Source organism: Pelophylax lessonae, assembly GCF_965119305.1.
Source record: "Pelophylax lessonae genome assembly, chromosome: 8".
Classification (NCBI taxonomy): Eukaryota; Metazoa; Chordata; class Amphibia; order Anura; family Ranidae; genus Pelophylax; species Pelophylax lessonae.
Genome location: NC_138775.1, coordinates 252,011,696 through 252,027,296, shown reverse-complemented (window position 1 = coordinate 252,027,296; position 15,601 = coordinate 252,011,696). Strand labels below are relative to the sequence as shown.

General features: G+C 43.4%; 1 protein-coding gene across 1 annotated transcript in view; it reads right to left on the bottom strand.

Annotated features, from left to right (window-relative positions):
- Positions 1-15,601, bottom strand: part of DDAH1 (dimethylarginine dimethylaminohydrolase 1) — a 255,209-nt gene that overhangs the window by 155,940 nt on the left and 83,668 nt on the right. The window contains exon 3 of the mRNA XM_082265824.1: positions 10,351-10,437. Coding sequence (XP_082121950.1) covers positions 10,351-10,359 — 9 coding nt within the window. The 5' untranslated portion in view covers positions 10,360-10,437. The remainder of the gene's footprint in view (positions 1-10,350; positions 10,438-15,601) is intronic.

The window sequence follows — 15,601 nt, the reverse complement described above, 5'->3', positions numbered from 1 at the left end:
CAGGAGCACACTGGTGAAGGCGAGCACTTGCACATTGGAAAGTTTTTTTGCACATTTAGGTGGAGCAGCACGTTCAGAATTATTTAAATGTTTGATACATGGATTTTTTTTTTTACATTTAGACACTTTGTATGAATATATTCAGTATTTTTGATCACTGTATCACATGATTATCAGTTATTATTGTTTGGGACTTGGGAGCAATATCTATTATACACTGTTGGAACTTTAGTGTTGTTTTTTTATATTTAAGTAGCACAGCACTGGCTTTTGATTTACAAAAAATGAATGTAGTCCAAGATTTAAAGTGGAATTAATCCTAAGGCCGGCCATAAACGGTTTGAATCTCGGCCAGTTCATCAGGAACCGGCCAAGGTTTGAACAGTGTGGGCAGGCTGAATATACCAAGTTGAATGATCAATCTAATTAGGTACAACCAGCAGCTAGCAATAATCACTGTCTGCTCCCGGCGGGGACAGCTTCTCTTACCCCCCGTGATTAGACAATGACAAAGGTAATCTGGGCTGAGCACAATGTAGTCAGTGGCTTATATTAGTGGGGGGATGCCCGGTGCCCTCCATACACAGAAGAAGGGAGGAGAAGCTGTGCTCCCTCTAACAGGGGCCCCTGAAGGAAGGACATTACAGTCTGAGATCTCCAATAATTTATGCACGCATTTGTATTTGAGATTTGGGGTGCACACCCTAATGCAATAGGCTGCACACACCTGTGCCCAAAACTGTAGATCGGATATATGGCAGTGAAATCTTGTTGTTGTAGTATCCAAGACATAAGGGGCTGAATCAGATCACCCGTATCCATCTATAACTAAAATATCACATTTTGGCGGGTTTATAAAATCCATGGGCACCGGAAGCAGAAATCCATGATACCACCTCTGCACTTTGCATTGCACTTTAATGGATAGCATGTCTCAGATTCTGCATTCAGAGGGTCACCTAATGTGAAGCTATGCCCCACAACTTGGCAGGAGGAGATCGGCACCAAGCACTATCCATTTGAGAAGACACTGTCACCTTGTCTATTCAAGGCAAAGTATCTCCGTAAAAGTCCTCCACCCTCCCCCCAGACACTCACTTTGCAGCCAGCTCCCATACTTGCAAGCCCATGAAGGTGAAAACTGAGAACTATTTCATATTTTTTGTTATATAACTGGTTTTCCAAACCCTCTGTAATATAACTGGGTTTCTATCTCTAAGGAAAGAGAAGGAGGCGCAACACCTAGTGCATTACCCGTGGTCACCATATAAAATGTTTTATCAAAATGCCAAATGCATACTCATAGACAGGAAGAAAGTAAAATTGCATTAAAAGAATCTTTTAATGCAATTTTACTTTCTTCCTGTCTGTGAGTATGCATTTGGCATTTTAATAAAACATTTTATACGGTGACCACGGGTAATGCACTAGGTGTTGCGCCTCCTTCTCTTTCCTTATGTATCCCAGTTCGAGTTCCCCGCCTGAGGAGAGCAGCGCACCGGTCTTCCCCTTCGGAGTGAGCGCTTGGCTGAATTGATTGTTGGGTTTCTATCTCTCTCTTTCTCTTTTTTGTATGGGAAAATCCATATGTCCTGAGGCCCTGAGGACAAACTGGCAGAACAAGAGGAGCCTGACAAATATCTGAAGATGACCGGAAGACTAATAGCTGATCTGATAGTAAAGCATTCTATGGTTTGGCCAGTTCACCCAGTGAGGTTCCCATCCCCATTTAGACTAGAAAAACTGTATTTGTGGCCATAGCTGTTTCTCTCATCCTGAGGAAGCAGGCAAGACTCAGGAAATGTGTAGACATAGGGGATATCCTATTAAAATCATAATAATTATGTATGGTTATAATTGTTTTAGACCCCGTTCACACTGGGGCGACGCCACTTGCCGGGGCGACCTCACAGGTCGCGGTGCGCAGCTCGCACCGTGACCTCGGAGCGGCCGGCACGGACTTCATATCATTGAAGTCAATGCAGGTCGCTCCAGGTCACCCCAAAGAAGCTCCGGACCCTTTTTCTAAGTCGGAGCGACTTGTGTCGCTCCTATTAGAACGGGTCCACAGCTACTCTATGGCAGGCGACCTACGGCAACCTGTCAGGCGACCAGGTCGTCTGACAGGTCTCCCTAGTGTGAACGGAGTCTTAGATGCACTTACAAATAAGTGTTTTGTGATAAGATGAATTCTGAGGTGTCAGAAAAAAGAAAGGGGAATAAGGGGGTACCTACATCCTGGTCTATATATATATTGGAGCAAAAGAGTTTGAGGCAATAGGACTTCGATGGTACCATAAACACACATGGTAAACTGGAGATATTGATAAAATGCAAATTTTATTACATTACTGTAAAATCATGAAGATAAATTCTTACAAAAAAGAAAAAAAAAAAAAAAAAAAAACACAGATATACATAACAATTAATGTTGAAAAAAAAACACATTGAGAGTTACTTGGTGACTATTGAAGAAGGGGGCTCTTCAGTAGTCCATTTGTAGGATTACCAAGTAACTCTCAAATTGTTATGTACAGTGCCTTGCGAAAGTATTTGGCCCCCTTGAACTTTGAGACCTTTTGCCACATTTCAGGCTTCAAACATAAAGATATAAAACTGTAATTTTTTTGTGAAGAATAAACAACAAGTGTTATACAATCAATCATGAAGTGGAACGAAATTTATTGGATATTTCAAACTTTGTTAACAAATAAAATACTGAAAATTGGGCGTGCAAAATTATTCAGACCCTTTACTTTCAGTGCAGCAAACTCTCTCCAGAAGTTCAGTGAGGATCTCTGAATGATACAATGTTAATCTAAATGACTAATGATGATAAATAGAATCCACCTGTGTGTAATCAAGTCTCTGTATAAATGCACCTGCACTGTGATAGTCTCAGAGGTCCGTTTAAAGCGCAGAGAGCATCATGAAGAACAAGGAACACACCAGGCAGGTCCAAGATACTGTTGTGGAGAAGTGTAAAGCCGGATTTGGATACAAAATTATTTCCTAAGCTTTAAACATCCCAAGGAGCACTGTGCAAGCGATAATATTGAAATGGAAGGAGTATCAGACCACTGCAAATCTACGAAGACCTGGCCGTCCCTCTAAACTTTCAGCTCATACAAGGAGAAGACTGATCAGAGATGCAGCCAAGAGGCCCATGATCACTCTGGATGAACTGCAGAGATCTACAGCTGAGGTGGGAGACTCTGTCCATAGGACAACAATCAGTCGTATACTGCACAAATCTGGCCTTTATGGAAGAGTGGCAAGAAGAAAGCCATTTCTTAAAGATATCCATAAAAAGTGTTGTTTAAAGTTTGCCACAAGCCACCTGGGAGACACCAAACATGTGGAAGAAGGTGCTCTGGTCAGATGAAACCAAAATCAAACTTTTGGCAACAATGCAAAACGTTATGTTTGGCGTAAAAGCAACACAGCTCATCACCCTGAACACACCATCCCCACTGTCAAACATGGTGGTGGCATGATCATGGTTTGGGCCTGCTTTTCTTCAGCAGGGACAGGGAAGATGGTTAAAATTGATGGGAAGATGGATGGAGCCAAATACAGGACCATTCTGGAAGAAAACCTGATGAAGTCTGCAAAAGACCTGAGACTGGGACAGAGATTTGTCTACCAACAAGACAATGATCCAACACATAAAGCAAAATCTACAATGGAATGGTTCACAAATAAACATATCCAGGTGTTAGAATGGCCAAGTCAAAGTCCAGACCTGAATCCATTCGAGAATCTGTGGAAAGAACTGAAAACTGCTGTTCACAAACGCTCTCCATCCAACCTCACTGAGCTCGAGCTGTTTTGCAAGGAGAAATGAGCAAACATTTCAGTCTCTCGATGTGCAAAACTGATAGAGACATACCCCAAGGGACTTACAGCTGTAATCGCAGCAAAAGGTGGCGCTACAAAGTATTAATTTAAGGGGGCTGAATAATTTTGCACGCCCAATTTTTCAGTTTTTTATTTGTTAACAAAGTTTGAAATATCCAACAAATTTCGTTCCACTTCATGATTGTGTCCCACTTGTTGATTCTTCACAAAAAAATACAGTTTTATATCTTTATGTTTGAAGCCTGAAATGTGGCAAAAGGTCGAAAAGTTCAGGGGGGCCGAATACTTTCGCAAAGCACTGTATATCTGTGTTTTTTTTTTGTAAGAATTTAACATCATGATTTGACAATAATGTAATAAAATTTGCATTTTATCGATATCTCCAGTTTACCGTGTGTGTTTATGGTACCATCAAAGTCCTATTGCATCAAACTCTTTTGCTCCAATATATGTTTTGTAATAAGGTTGACTATGAAGGTAGTTTTTATACTATTTTGAAGCAAGATAGATTTCCTGTTTTTAGAGAAATTGATCAATGATTATTAACTATTATGCACATTTTTTATTTTGTTTTCCTGTGGGTAATTTATTTCCAGTTGCATGTGTTGATCCTTGACCACCTCAGTTTAACCGCAGTACATTTACTGCAGATGGGCGGCACAGCCAGGCTAGGTGACGTACCCAAATGTAGTGCCCTTTCTTTCCTGCTGACCCATGCTGTGATTGGACACAGCATGAGTTTGTCAGCTGATTTCAGCCAATGATTTATGGCTGAAACTTGCTGATCAGCTGTGGCCATTTACAGCAAACACACAGAACTCTGTACACAGACAGATATCTATTTTTTTACCTAAATTTTGGCCTAAATTTATGATTTTATTGGGTATGGGGGCGGCACATTGGTGTAGTGGTTAGCACTTTCACCTAGCAGCAAGAGGGTCACTGGTTCGAATCCCAATCACGACACTACCTGCCTGGAGTTTGCATGTTCTCCCTGTGCCTGCATGGGTTTCCTCCGGGTACTCCGGTATCCTCCCACACTCCAAAGACATGCTGGTAGGTTAATTGGATCCTGTATAAAAATTGGCCCTACTATGTGTGTATGAATGTGAGTTAGACCGCATTCACATTGATCCGACTTGTCAGGTGACAAGTCGTGGTCCATCATGCTCCCATTGTGTAGTACAGGAGCCGTTCTAATAGGAGCGACTTAGAAAAAGGGTCCTGTACTACTTCGGGGCAACTTTCATAGACATTCATTTTATGAAGTCTGTGCAAGTCGCGCCGAAGTCGCGCTGCACGCGACTTCACAGGTCGCCCCCGAAGTCGGAGCAACCTAGTGTGAACCGAGCCTTAGGGACCTAAGATTGTAAGCTCCTTGAGGGCAGAGACTGATGTGAATGTGCATTGTATATGTAAAGCGCTGCGTAAATTGACAGCGCTGTATAAGAACCTGAAATAATAATAATATGTTTTATAACAGAAAGTAGAAAATATTGGGGTTGTTTTTCCAAACTTTTTCGTATTTTTTTCACTTATATAATAAAAAAAAAACAAAAAAAAAAAAAAAACAACACAGTGGTGATCCAATGCCACCAAAAGAAATCTCTTTTTGTGTGCAAAAAATGACATAAACGTCATTTGCCTACAGTACTGCATTACTGCACAATTGACAGGTAAATTGGCACAGAGCTGAATAGCATAAAATGCCCTGGTCATGAAAGGGTAAAGCTGGTTGGATGTCAAGTGGTTAATTGCATATATTTAATTACTTGAACATTTTGGAGGTAATCAACACTGCAATGTGACGAGGTCTTATAACTGACAATCAACTTAACATATGGGATACCCACATAACATAATTATTCCTCGGCAAAGCATACAGGCGAATCATACACATGCCATTACTTTTCATCATAAATCCCAAAGAATTAATAAACATCATTTAAAGGAATCCCAAAGTCACATTCATGACATTAAAGAATATGTAAAATCAACATTTCATATTCCTGATTTGTGCCTGCTCTACCATGTACTTGTTTAAAAAAGTATCCTGTTCTCTATGTATTGCTTTCTTTGTGTGGTGTTCTTTCCAGTCTCTCTGCTTTCTTATCAAAACTGACCACAGTAGGCATGAGAACACAGCATGGTCAGTTCTCTAGCTGTGCTGGAAACTTAGTGTGCTCTCCTCCAATTATCATACTTGTCCTGACACTCCCCCCGCACCCACAAAGCCTTTCACTGGGAATATCAGTTTGCTGCTGTTTCTCCTCCCCAGTTCTTATGCAGCTGAGAACAGAGGGGATGTGATTACTTATATAAAAAAAAAGGAAAAACATGTACGGTATCTCACAAAAGTATGTACACCCCTTACATTTTTGTAAATATTTTATTATATCTTATCATGTGACAACACTGAAGAAATTACAGTTTGCTACAATGTAAAGTAGTGAGTGTCTACATTTGTTATAAAATACTAAAGCTGCAGGGTTGGCACAACAGCCAGTCGATCAGCAATTTCAGATGAAGCCAGCAAAGATTAATTGAATATATGTGGGGGAAGGTATAGATAAAAGTCATGTAAAGTTGGAGGGTATCGTCCTTGTTTCAAATATATTGGGAACAGAAAGTAGGACTTTAAATACCCCTCCAAAGTACACACAAGTACATATAAAAATACAAAATATTTTATTAGTTATTTGATAATAAAAAAGTAGTAAAATATACAACACATGAAAAATGAGCTTGCATATTGATTCTACCAAATATAGCCACCATGGAGTTGCATGGTATATGATCAAGAGTAGAGGTTTACGCATTTCGCTGAAGTACTGCTTCTTCGGGACCACCTAGCTCTTGAGGAACTATAGAGATTATTTCTTTTCAATGGCAATATGCTGGTTATCTTGACCTGTTAGTGAAAGTGCGAGGGCAAATGTACATATGTGGTCGAGTCTAACCAACCCATGGGAGAGTAACCAGTCCCAGAGAGGGCACCAGAGGGAGCATGCAACTGCTGTCTAAAAGATTGTCAAAGACAAACAATTCCACTTCAGTCTGTAGTGTCCAGAGTCAGAATGAATGAAAAATTAAATGGATTGGATCAGAGGCGTAACTAGAACCTTCAGGGCCCCGGTGCAAGAAACCATGAAGGGCCCCCTGGACCCCTGGCCGGGGCCCTTGCCTTCAAGCCTGGGGCTCTTCCCACTGATCCTGGGGCCCTATACTCTTGTTGCGGGGCCCTTTATTATGGGTTCTGCAGTGGGCCCCCTTCCTGCCATCCTGGGGCCTCCCCACGATGGTGGAATGCCAGGGCCCGGGTGCAAGTGTGACCTTTGCGATCCTGGAAGTTGACCCACAGGTGTCAGTAGTTTTTATTTTTTGGTATTTTAATTGTTTTATTTTTTATCATTTTATTTTATTTTTTTTACAATGTCACTGACTATGACTCTGTCCATTCAGAAAAGGAAGGAGCTGGTAAATTACATATTTACCGACCCTTCCTGGTTCTCTATTGTGACACATCCCCTGCAGCAGCCTGCAGGAGAGGGGGGGCAGCACAGTTGTGGGGGGGGGGACCAGGGAAGCACACAGGGGCCCAGAGACAGCACAACAAAAGTGAACTGGATAGGAGGAGTGACGAGGGCAGCATACAGAGGAACCAATCTCCTCCATTTTCCTCCTGCAGCTACAGGAGGAAAAAGGAGGACAGTGATTTCTCTACATTCTGCCCCCGCCGCCCCTCCTATTCAGGTGTACAGGGGAGCCGCACAGGCCCCTGGAGCATGGGGCCCGATTGCAATTGCAACCTCTGCAACCCCTGTAGTTACGCCCCTGGATTGGATAGAAATAAATGTATCCCTCTTTAACCTGCAGCATAAGGAAGTCCACGCGGTATGGTGAATCGAGGAGCAAGCCTTTCAGATTTTTAATTTCAGATGAAGGTAAAAATCTATGTTTTTCTAATGACAGGTGTCCTTTGGCCAGCCTTTCCTAAAAATTCTCTTTATTTTCTTTTTTCCTGTAGGTGGAATGCCATTCGGAACATTATTAGTATATGATTTCAGTCTATCTTATCTGTGTTTTGTTCTATCTCGACATGACAAAGGAGCTTCAGTGTGTACAAAGTGATATCACCTGGCATTCAAACAGATGATAATGCATAATAAAGATACTTTAAGTAAATACTGTGAATGTATTTCCGCCTAGCAGGCTGCATTCCCAACTCATTAAACACTGATGGGTTTAATGCAAGGTGAGCCTTCATTAAGGTATGCCCTGATCTCAGCAGGCAGAACACATCTGTTGTGTGGCATCTGACAATATTCTGGATGCTGCAGGCACTATAATGAACACAATACAACCAGTGCGTTCTTCTGGATACACACACATCAATTATATCTTACCTTGCATGACGTGCCGGTTCACATATGGAGCAGGAAGGGGTAATGACCTCTGTTGGGTTTTTACTGCTAACCAGGGCTCTGTTAAAGAGACTATTTTGCGGCTTGCCAGACCATTCATTTCACCAGAGATACTGGCATAAGATTATATGTGCATTTAACTTATTGAATGTGTGCTGTTCCTCTGTAAAAGCTTGTCTAGACATTGAAAAGCCCTGAGACCCCAGCAGACTCAGGGCTGTCACATAGCTGACACTCTCAGGATTTCTCAACCAGGGTTCCATGGAACTCTAGGGTTCATCCAGAGGTTGCTGGGGGTTCCTTGAGCAATGAGCATTTTCTGCCTCTCAGATAAGTTCCTACTGACGCCAATATTCTTTTTAGCTCTCCATCCCTTTATAACTACAATGTACCCATCTTCTGATGGCTCCTTCCAGCAGGCTAATGCACCATGTCACAAAGATCAAATCATCTCACCACTGCTTTCTTCACCATGACAATGAGGCCACTGTACTCCAATGGTCTCCACAGTCACCACATCCCAACCAATAGAGCACCTTTGGGATGTGGTGGAACGGGACAAGTGCGTGATGTCATAATGGAGCAAAATCCCAGAAGAATGTTTCCAACACCTTGTTGAATCTATGCCACGAAGGATTAAGGCAGTTCTGAAGGCAAAAGGGGGTCAAACCCGGTACTAGCAATGTGTACCCAATAAAGTGTCCAGTAAATGTTTGTTTGTATGACAACTTAACCACTTGCCGACCGCCGCACGCCGATCTACGTCGGCGGTCAGCCCCTCACAGGCAAAGTGACGTAGGGCTACGTCACTAGCTTGTGAGGGTCTAGGGAGCGAGCGCGCGCCGCCGGAGGCGCGCTCCCGCTCCCGCGTGGTCACGGACCCCCCCGCGCGTGTGACCGGCGGACCCGATGTCCGCCGGCCACTCTGCGATCGGCGGGGGAGAGGGAGAAAGTCAGGCAGCTTGTGTAAACAAGCTGCCTGTCATTCTCCCCTCTGTATGAGAGCTGATCATATGGATCTACTATGTAGATCCGTTGATCACTCTGCATACAGCTGAAGCCACAGCCAATCACAGTTAGAATCACGCCCCTAGGGAAACACACAGCCCCTCCCTCTCAAATAAAGTTAACCCCTTCACTACCAGTGTATTTTTACAGTAACAGTGCATATATATAGCACTGATTACTGTAGAAATGTCACTGGTAACCCCAAAAGTGTCAAAAATGTCAGTCAAGGGTCCGATCTGTCCGCCGCAATGTCGCAGTACCGCAAAAAAAAATCGCAGATCGCCGCCATTACGCGTTAAAAAAAAAAACAACAAAAATGACAAAAATCTTTCCCTTAGTCAGTAAACGCAATAACTTTTGCGCAAACCAATCAAAATACGCTTTTTGTGATTTTTTTTACCAAACATAGGTAGCATAAAACAAATTGGCCGAAAATGTTAAAAAATTTTGATTTTTACATTTTTTTGGGGGGGAATTTCATATAAAAAAAAGGGAAAAATATTGCTATTTTTGCAAAATTGACGCTCTTTTTTTGTTTATAGCGCGTGATCAAAAAATCGCACAGGTGATCAAATACCGCCAAAAGAAAGCTCTGTTTGTGGGAAAAAAAGGACGCCAAATTCGTTTAGGTACAGCGTCGCACGACCGCGCAATTGTCCGTTAAAGTCACGCAGTGCCGAATCGCAAAATAACCCCTGGTCGTTTAGCAGCCAAATCCTCCGGGGCTTAAGTGGTTAAAAGCTGTGTTGTTTTTTTGAACATGTGACTAGGAACTGAGGACTAGAAGATCCCCTGCTTAAGTTTCCCTGCAGACAGGCTGGGAAAGAACTGGGTCATGTGACGGCTGTATATTGATTAGAAAATAGGTATTTTTTTTATATATATAAAATAATGACAGTGCCAGTATCCACACACAGAAATAGAAAGGACAATGTAAATTACAGTGTTTAGTATCACGTTAAGTGAGTTTTAATCACCAGGGACATGTCTAGGGACTTTCCCTGGAGATTACAGCCAGCTGACCGTCTATGGAAGTAAAGCACAAGCTGTTCCTTACCTTGGCCATCCATGGTCATCTGATCATGTGACCGAGTCACAGTACGCTGCGTTCATGGTGGTGCGATCGTCATCAATAAACGGATGGCTAGAAAAGAAAGTAAGAAGAGTAAGTTGCTGGGGTTGGAAGGAGGAAGCAGACACCGATATATGCACAGCATAGGAAAATCGGGAGGTTTCCGCATCTAAAAGTTACAAAAAAAACTATTCACACAATTCAAGAAATGTGTTTGAAGGCCGATTTCATGAACCAAGCAGAAGACGGGTGACTCAGCATGCTGTGCAAATATGCAGCTGGCCTGACTCAAGGGTAGGATGAGTGAGGTAGATGCCTTAGGGCCCGAGCATTTCTTAGAATGCGTAGCCACTTCAAAGTCTTTTTTTGTAGTCGAGTCAAAGAGATCAGCTTAATGGAAATAATCTTATCAATATGAGTTTTTTTTTTTTTTCATTCTACGTATCATTTGTAAGGATTTAATTACATATGCAGTTCTGCTTCCTACTTTGCATTGTTTCTCTCCACTGCTTACAATAATAGTGCTGACTCGCTAGAAACAATTCACTCCCTGTGTAGCTGATAACATATTTCAAAATTTGTTGAAGCTGAACTCAAGGAATGATCATTTATCATTTTGAATTTTCATTTGATATTTCACATCCAGAGGGCCATTGGGGATGCAGAAATTCACTGTAGTAGCCCGTTCTACAGACAGTCAGCGCTGTCCCTTCTGGGTTCTTCTGAAGAGACTTGCATTCTGTATAGTGAACACAGGGGGTCGCTTGCTCAGCACCTTTACCATTCAGAGTACATCCTAAAGCAGAGTCCTCCAAACTTTCTAATCAAAGACCCAATTTACTGTCCTTCAGACTTTAGGGGGGGGGGGGGGCTGACTGTGGTCATTGGGAGTAAAAAAATTACATAGTGCCGTCAGTAGCAGGAGGAATTGTGCCCCATATTGGGCATTAGTGATTGGAATAATGCCCTATCATTGGTGTCAGTGCAAGGAATAAAGTCCCATCACTGGTGTCAGTGAGAGGAATAGGTCCCCTCATTGGTGTCAGTGGAAGAATTAGTGCCATATCATCAGTGTTAGCGGAAGGAATAGTGCCCCATCATTGGTATCAGTGGGGGGGGGGGGGAATAGTGCCCCATCATCAGTGTCATTAGAAGGAATAGTGCCCCATCATCGGTATCAGTGGAAGGAATAGTGCCCCATCATTGGTATCAGTGGGAGGATTAGTGCCCCATCATTGGTATCAGTGCAAGGAATAGTGCACTATCATCTGTATCAGTGGAAGAAATAGTGCCCCATCATTGGTATCAGTGGGAGGACTAGTGCCCCATCATTGGTATCAGTGGGAGGATTAGTGCCCCATCATTGGTATCAGTGGGAGGACTAGTGCCCCATCATTGGTATCAGTGGGAGGATTAGTGCCCCATAATTGGTATCAGTGGGAGGATTAGTGCCCCATCATTGGTATCAGTGGGAGGATTAGTGCCCCATCGTTGGTATCAGTGGGAGGAATCGTGCCCCATCATTGGTATCAGTGGGAGGAATAGTTCCCCATCATTGGTGTTAGTTGAAGGAATGTTTCAATATTTATATCTGATATTTGTGGTAGGAATCCCCAAGGGCCGAATAAGAGAAAGCAAAGGGCCGCGGCCTGTGGGCGGCAGTTTGGGGATCACCAGTGATTGTAAATTCTATTTAAAAAAAAAAACAGCTTTAACCTGCTCTGTGTAATTGAATTGCAGAGAGCGGCCCTAACATCTTCTTCTTAGGTCACCCGCCAGGCGCCCCTGACTCCTCCTTTTCTTGATGTGCCCCCATACCAAGCTGCGTACTATGTTAGCACACTTGTAGACTCGCTCGCCCCTCCTCGCTGCCTTGTCCAATAAGAGAATACATTTTTTTTAATAAAAAAAAAAAGCAAGCCAACTTCTGAATGGTGAAGGTATACAGCGAGAGACTTAAAGTTGCTTAAGCAGCACCCAGAAGAGACCCATGCTGAGGGAATGTAGCATTGGCTACTACAGTTTTTTATTCATTTTGTGGATTTGTAAACTTCTGCTGATACTTCTTGAATATCCCCCTACCAGCTATCCCATTACCAGTCATCAGAAGGACAGCTCTGACAAAAGGAAGCAAAGCCCTGCTCCTCTACCAAGATGGCCGTCTTATGGGCGGTGCCAGGGATAGGGTGCCCAATGTAAGAAAGCAGCAAACACAGGGTTAACAGTTATTGTATTTCAAAGTATGTAGGGTAAAGAGTGACAAGGATGCTTGCAGAGCACAGTAGTAAGCACTAGTATAATCTCTGCTGACAAAGGGCAGAACTCTTGCAGTACAACACTTGCGGTAAACAGGCGCAATAAAACTTGCAGTAATAGGCAATAGGGTCTTTTCACACAGGCTTTCCACCCGGTGGACTCCAATTTACTCAGCAGGTGATTGATCCGCCGATCCCCGCTGAGCAGGCGGATGACAGGTCCATCTCCGCTCACTGTGCAGAGACGGAGCGGTCAGATCCCCGCTCTCCTCTATGGGAGATTGGATGAAAATGGACCGCCTGCCCATTTTCATCCGATCCTCCGGACCGATGGAAAATAGGGTTACCATCCATCTGGATTTCACGGGCAGGATCGGATCGAATAGCAGCAGGTGTCAGCAGACATGTCACCGCTGACATCCGCTGCTCCATAGAGGTGTATGGAGCATCCAATCAGATCCGCCTGAAAAACTGACAGGCTGACCTGATCAGAAAGCCGTGTGAAAGGGGCCTAATAGTTCCCAGTAGAGTGCTGGCACGGTCCTTAAATTGTTACTAAACCCAGGACCCTGCATTCACTATATCTGGTCTCCCACAGTACACAGATCATGGAAATGCAATTATTTTAGTAAATATAAACTGCCAAATACCTTTTCTTATCAGCAGTATATAGCAATCTTGTGACTTCTATCAGTGTCTGGCTGAACACTGGTTAAAGCTTGAAGGAATAGTTTTCATTCTGCTCTGACTGTCCTATGAGTCTACATGGCCCTTGACATTTTATCTGGACAGTGCTGATTGGACTGCGCTGATCACATGCACCCTCCTCAAAAAAAAAAAAAAAACTCTCTAGCAATACACACTAAACTGAGCATGTGCAGAGTTCCTCCAAGGCTCTGCTCTATCACCAGATGGATTGGGGACAGTAAAAGGAAGGGAGGATCAATGAAGACAGGACCAAACATCCTTTTTACACAATGTGGAGGATTAACCCCTTAGGTTCCACAGTGAGTTTAACAAGCATGCTTTACTGCATATACAGACTGATTTTACTGTTGTGGGTTTAGTAACACTTTAAAGTGGAAGTAAACTCCCATCTCTGACTGTTACCTAAAAGGAATCCTATAATAAGGCTTACCTATTGGTACTCTAAATATCTTCCAAAAGTGCATGGTTTAGGAGATATTTACTTTACATGCAGCCAGTGACATCACCAGCGCATGCGTTCAGAAGGAATGGCACCTGAGCCGTTCCTTCAGAGTCCTGTGCCTGTCAACAACGGCTTCCGCATGCATACATAGGAGTGACGTCACTGGCTACGGCCAGTCACACAACTGGAGTCTGTGGACCCAGAAAGAAGACCAGATAAAGATGGAAGCGCCTGCAGCAGTGACAGCTCGGCGCTGGAAGGCTCCATTTTTAGGTGATGCATAGTAGCACATTATGACATTACCTTTTAGGTTAGAAAAAAAAACAACAAAAAAAAAAAAAACAGCCAGCGGTTTATAACCGCTTTAATGGCACAGGAGAAGACTAGAAGCACAAATAATACATGTGTGAACTAAAGCAGTGCTTGTTTGGATACAAATTGTTACAATTTGCTACTCATAAGCCAACTGTAACATTTAGGTGCTAACAATTTGTGTATAAACTAAAAGAGCACTCGTCTGAATACAAATTGTTACAAAGGTGAAAACAATGCATAAATATTATACCAATACTCAACACCAGGGGCGGCCCGTCCATTGGGGGCGCATCCATGCATCCGGCCCCCTAATCTACATGCAGGGCACCGGACGCATGGATTCCAATAGGGGATTTTTTTTTGAAGCACATGATTAGAGCCAGAGGCTCTAGGCTCTAAAAGGCTTCAAAAAAGGGTGGGCTTGGGGCGCAGAGCACTGCGCCCTGAGCCCACCCAGTTGTGTGACAATAGCAAATAAATATTCGCTATTGTCACACTGACTCTCCTCCCAGCCAATCAGGAAGAGGGTTGTGAGACCCCTTTCCCGATTGGCCAAAAGGAGAAGCCAGTGGCCAGGAAGAGGCAGAAGAGACACGGCTGGAGGAGGACAGCAGCTCAGCCATTCAGCACTCCCTGGCTTGGACAGGAGGAAGGAGGAGGTAAGGAGGGAGACCATTGGGGGGGGGGGGGAGATGGAACGTGTTGCCTGACTGACGGACCGACTGACTGACCGGGGGGGGGGGGGTGAGTGCGCAATGGTTCTGTATGTAAAAATGCAGCAGAAAGCATACAGGTCTCCTCCAATGCTACGCCGGTCTGTGCTGTGTGAATCTTAGAACTGGATGGACAGCAGTACTTTGGTCAGTGACTCAAAGTATTGATGTCAGAGCCAGCCAAGCACTTAGAACCTTCAGAGGGAGGTCAACGAAGGTATCGGGATATTTACATCTGTGGAGACACATTTGGCTTGGAGGAGTCTGAAAGTCGGTTCCTTACTAGGACAAAAGCTTTGTCGATCTCTATAGCTATATAGCATAGGGGTCATCGTTGTCCGGTAAGTGAACACCCAAAGGGGGAAGACCGGCACTTGCTCACTGCACTGGAAAAGATTGCATGATTGTGCACCTTTCTTCCTGGCACCCCAGCACTGTTGTGGGACCCATCTGTGGGACTGTTCACATCTTTTCCATCTATTGAGATCTAATAAGAACTAATTTATTTGGACTGGCAATTTATCATATCTTTTTATTTTATTATATTTTTATATATTTTTATATTAGCCTTGCATTGCTGTACTAATAAATATAGCCTTATCCATAATTTGCTTTTTTAATTCTCTTGGGTGATTGTGTAGGCATTTCCTGGGGCCCTTTAATGCTCTTAAGATGGCACTGACATTACCCGGATGGCATCTGCTAGAGGGGCAGGGCAGAAGGCATTGGAGAGAGAATTTAAGAAGGTTTGGAATGGTTACACTAGGGACAGGTGTCTTGAGGGTTTAGAGCGGTATCACTAT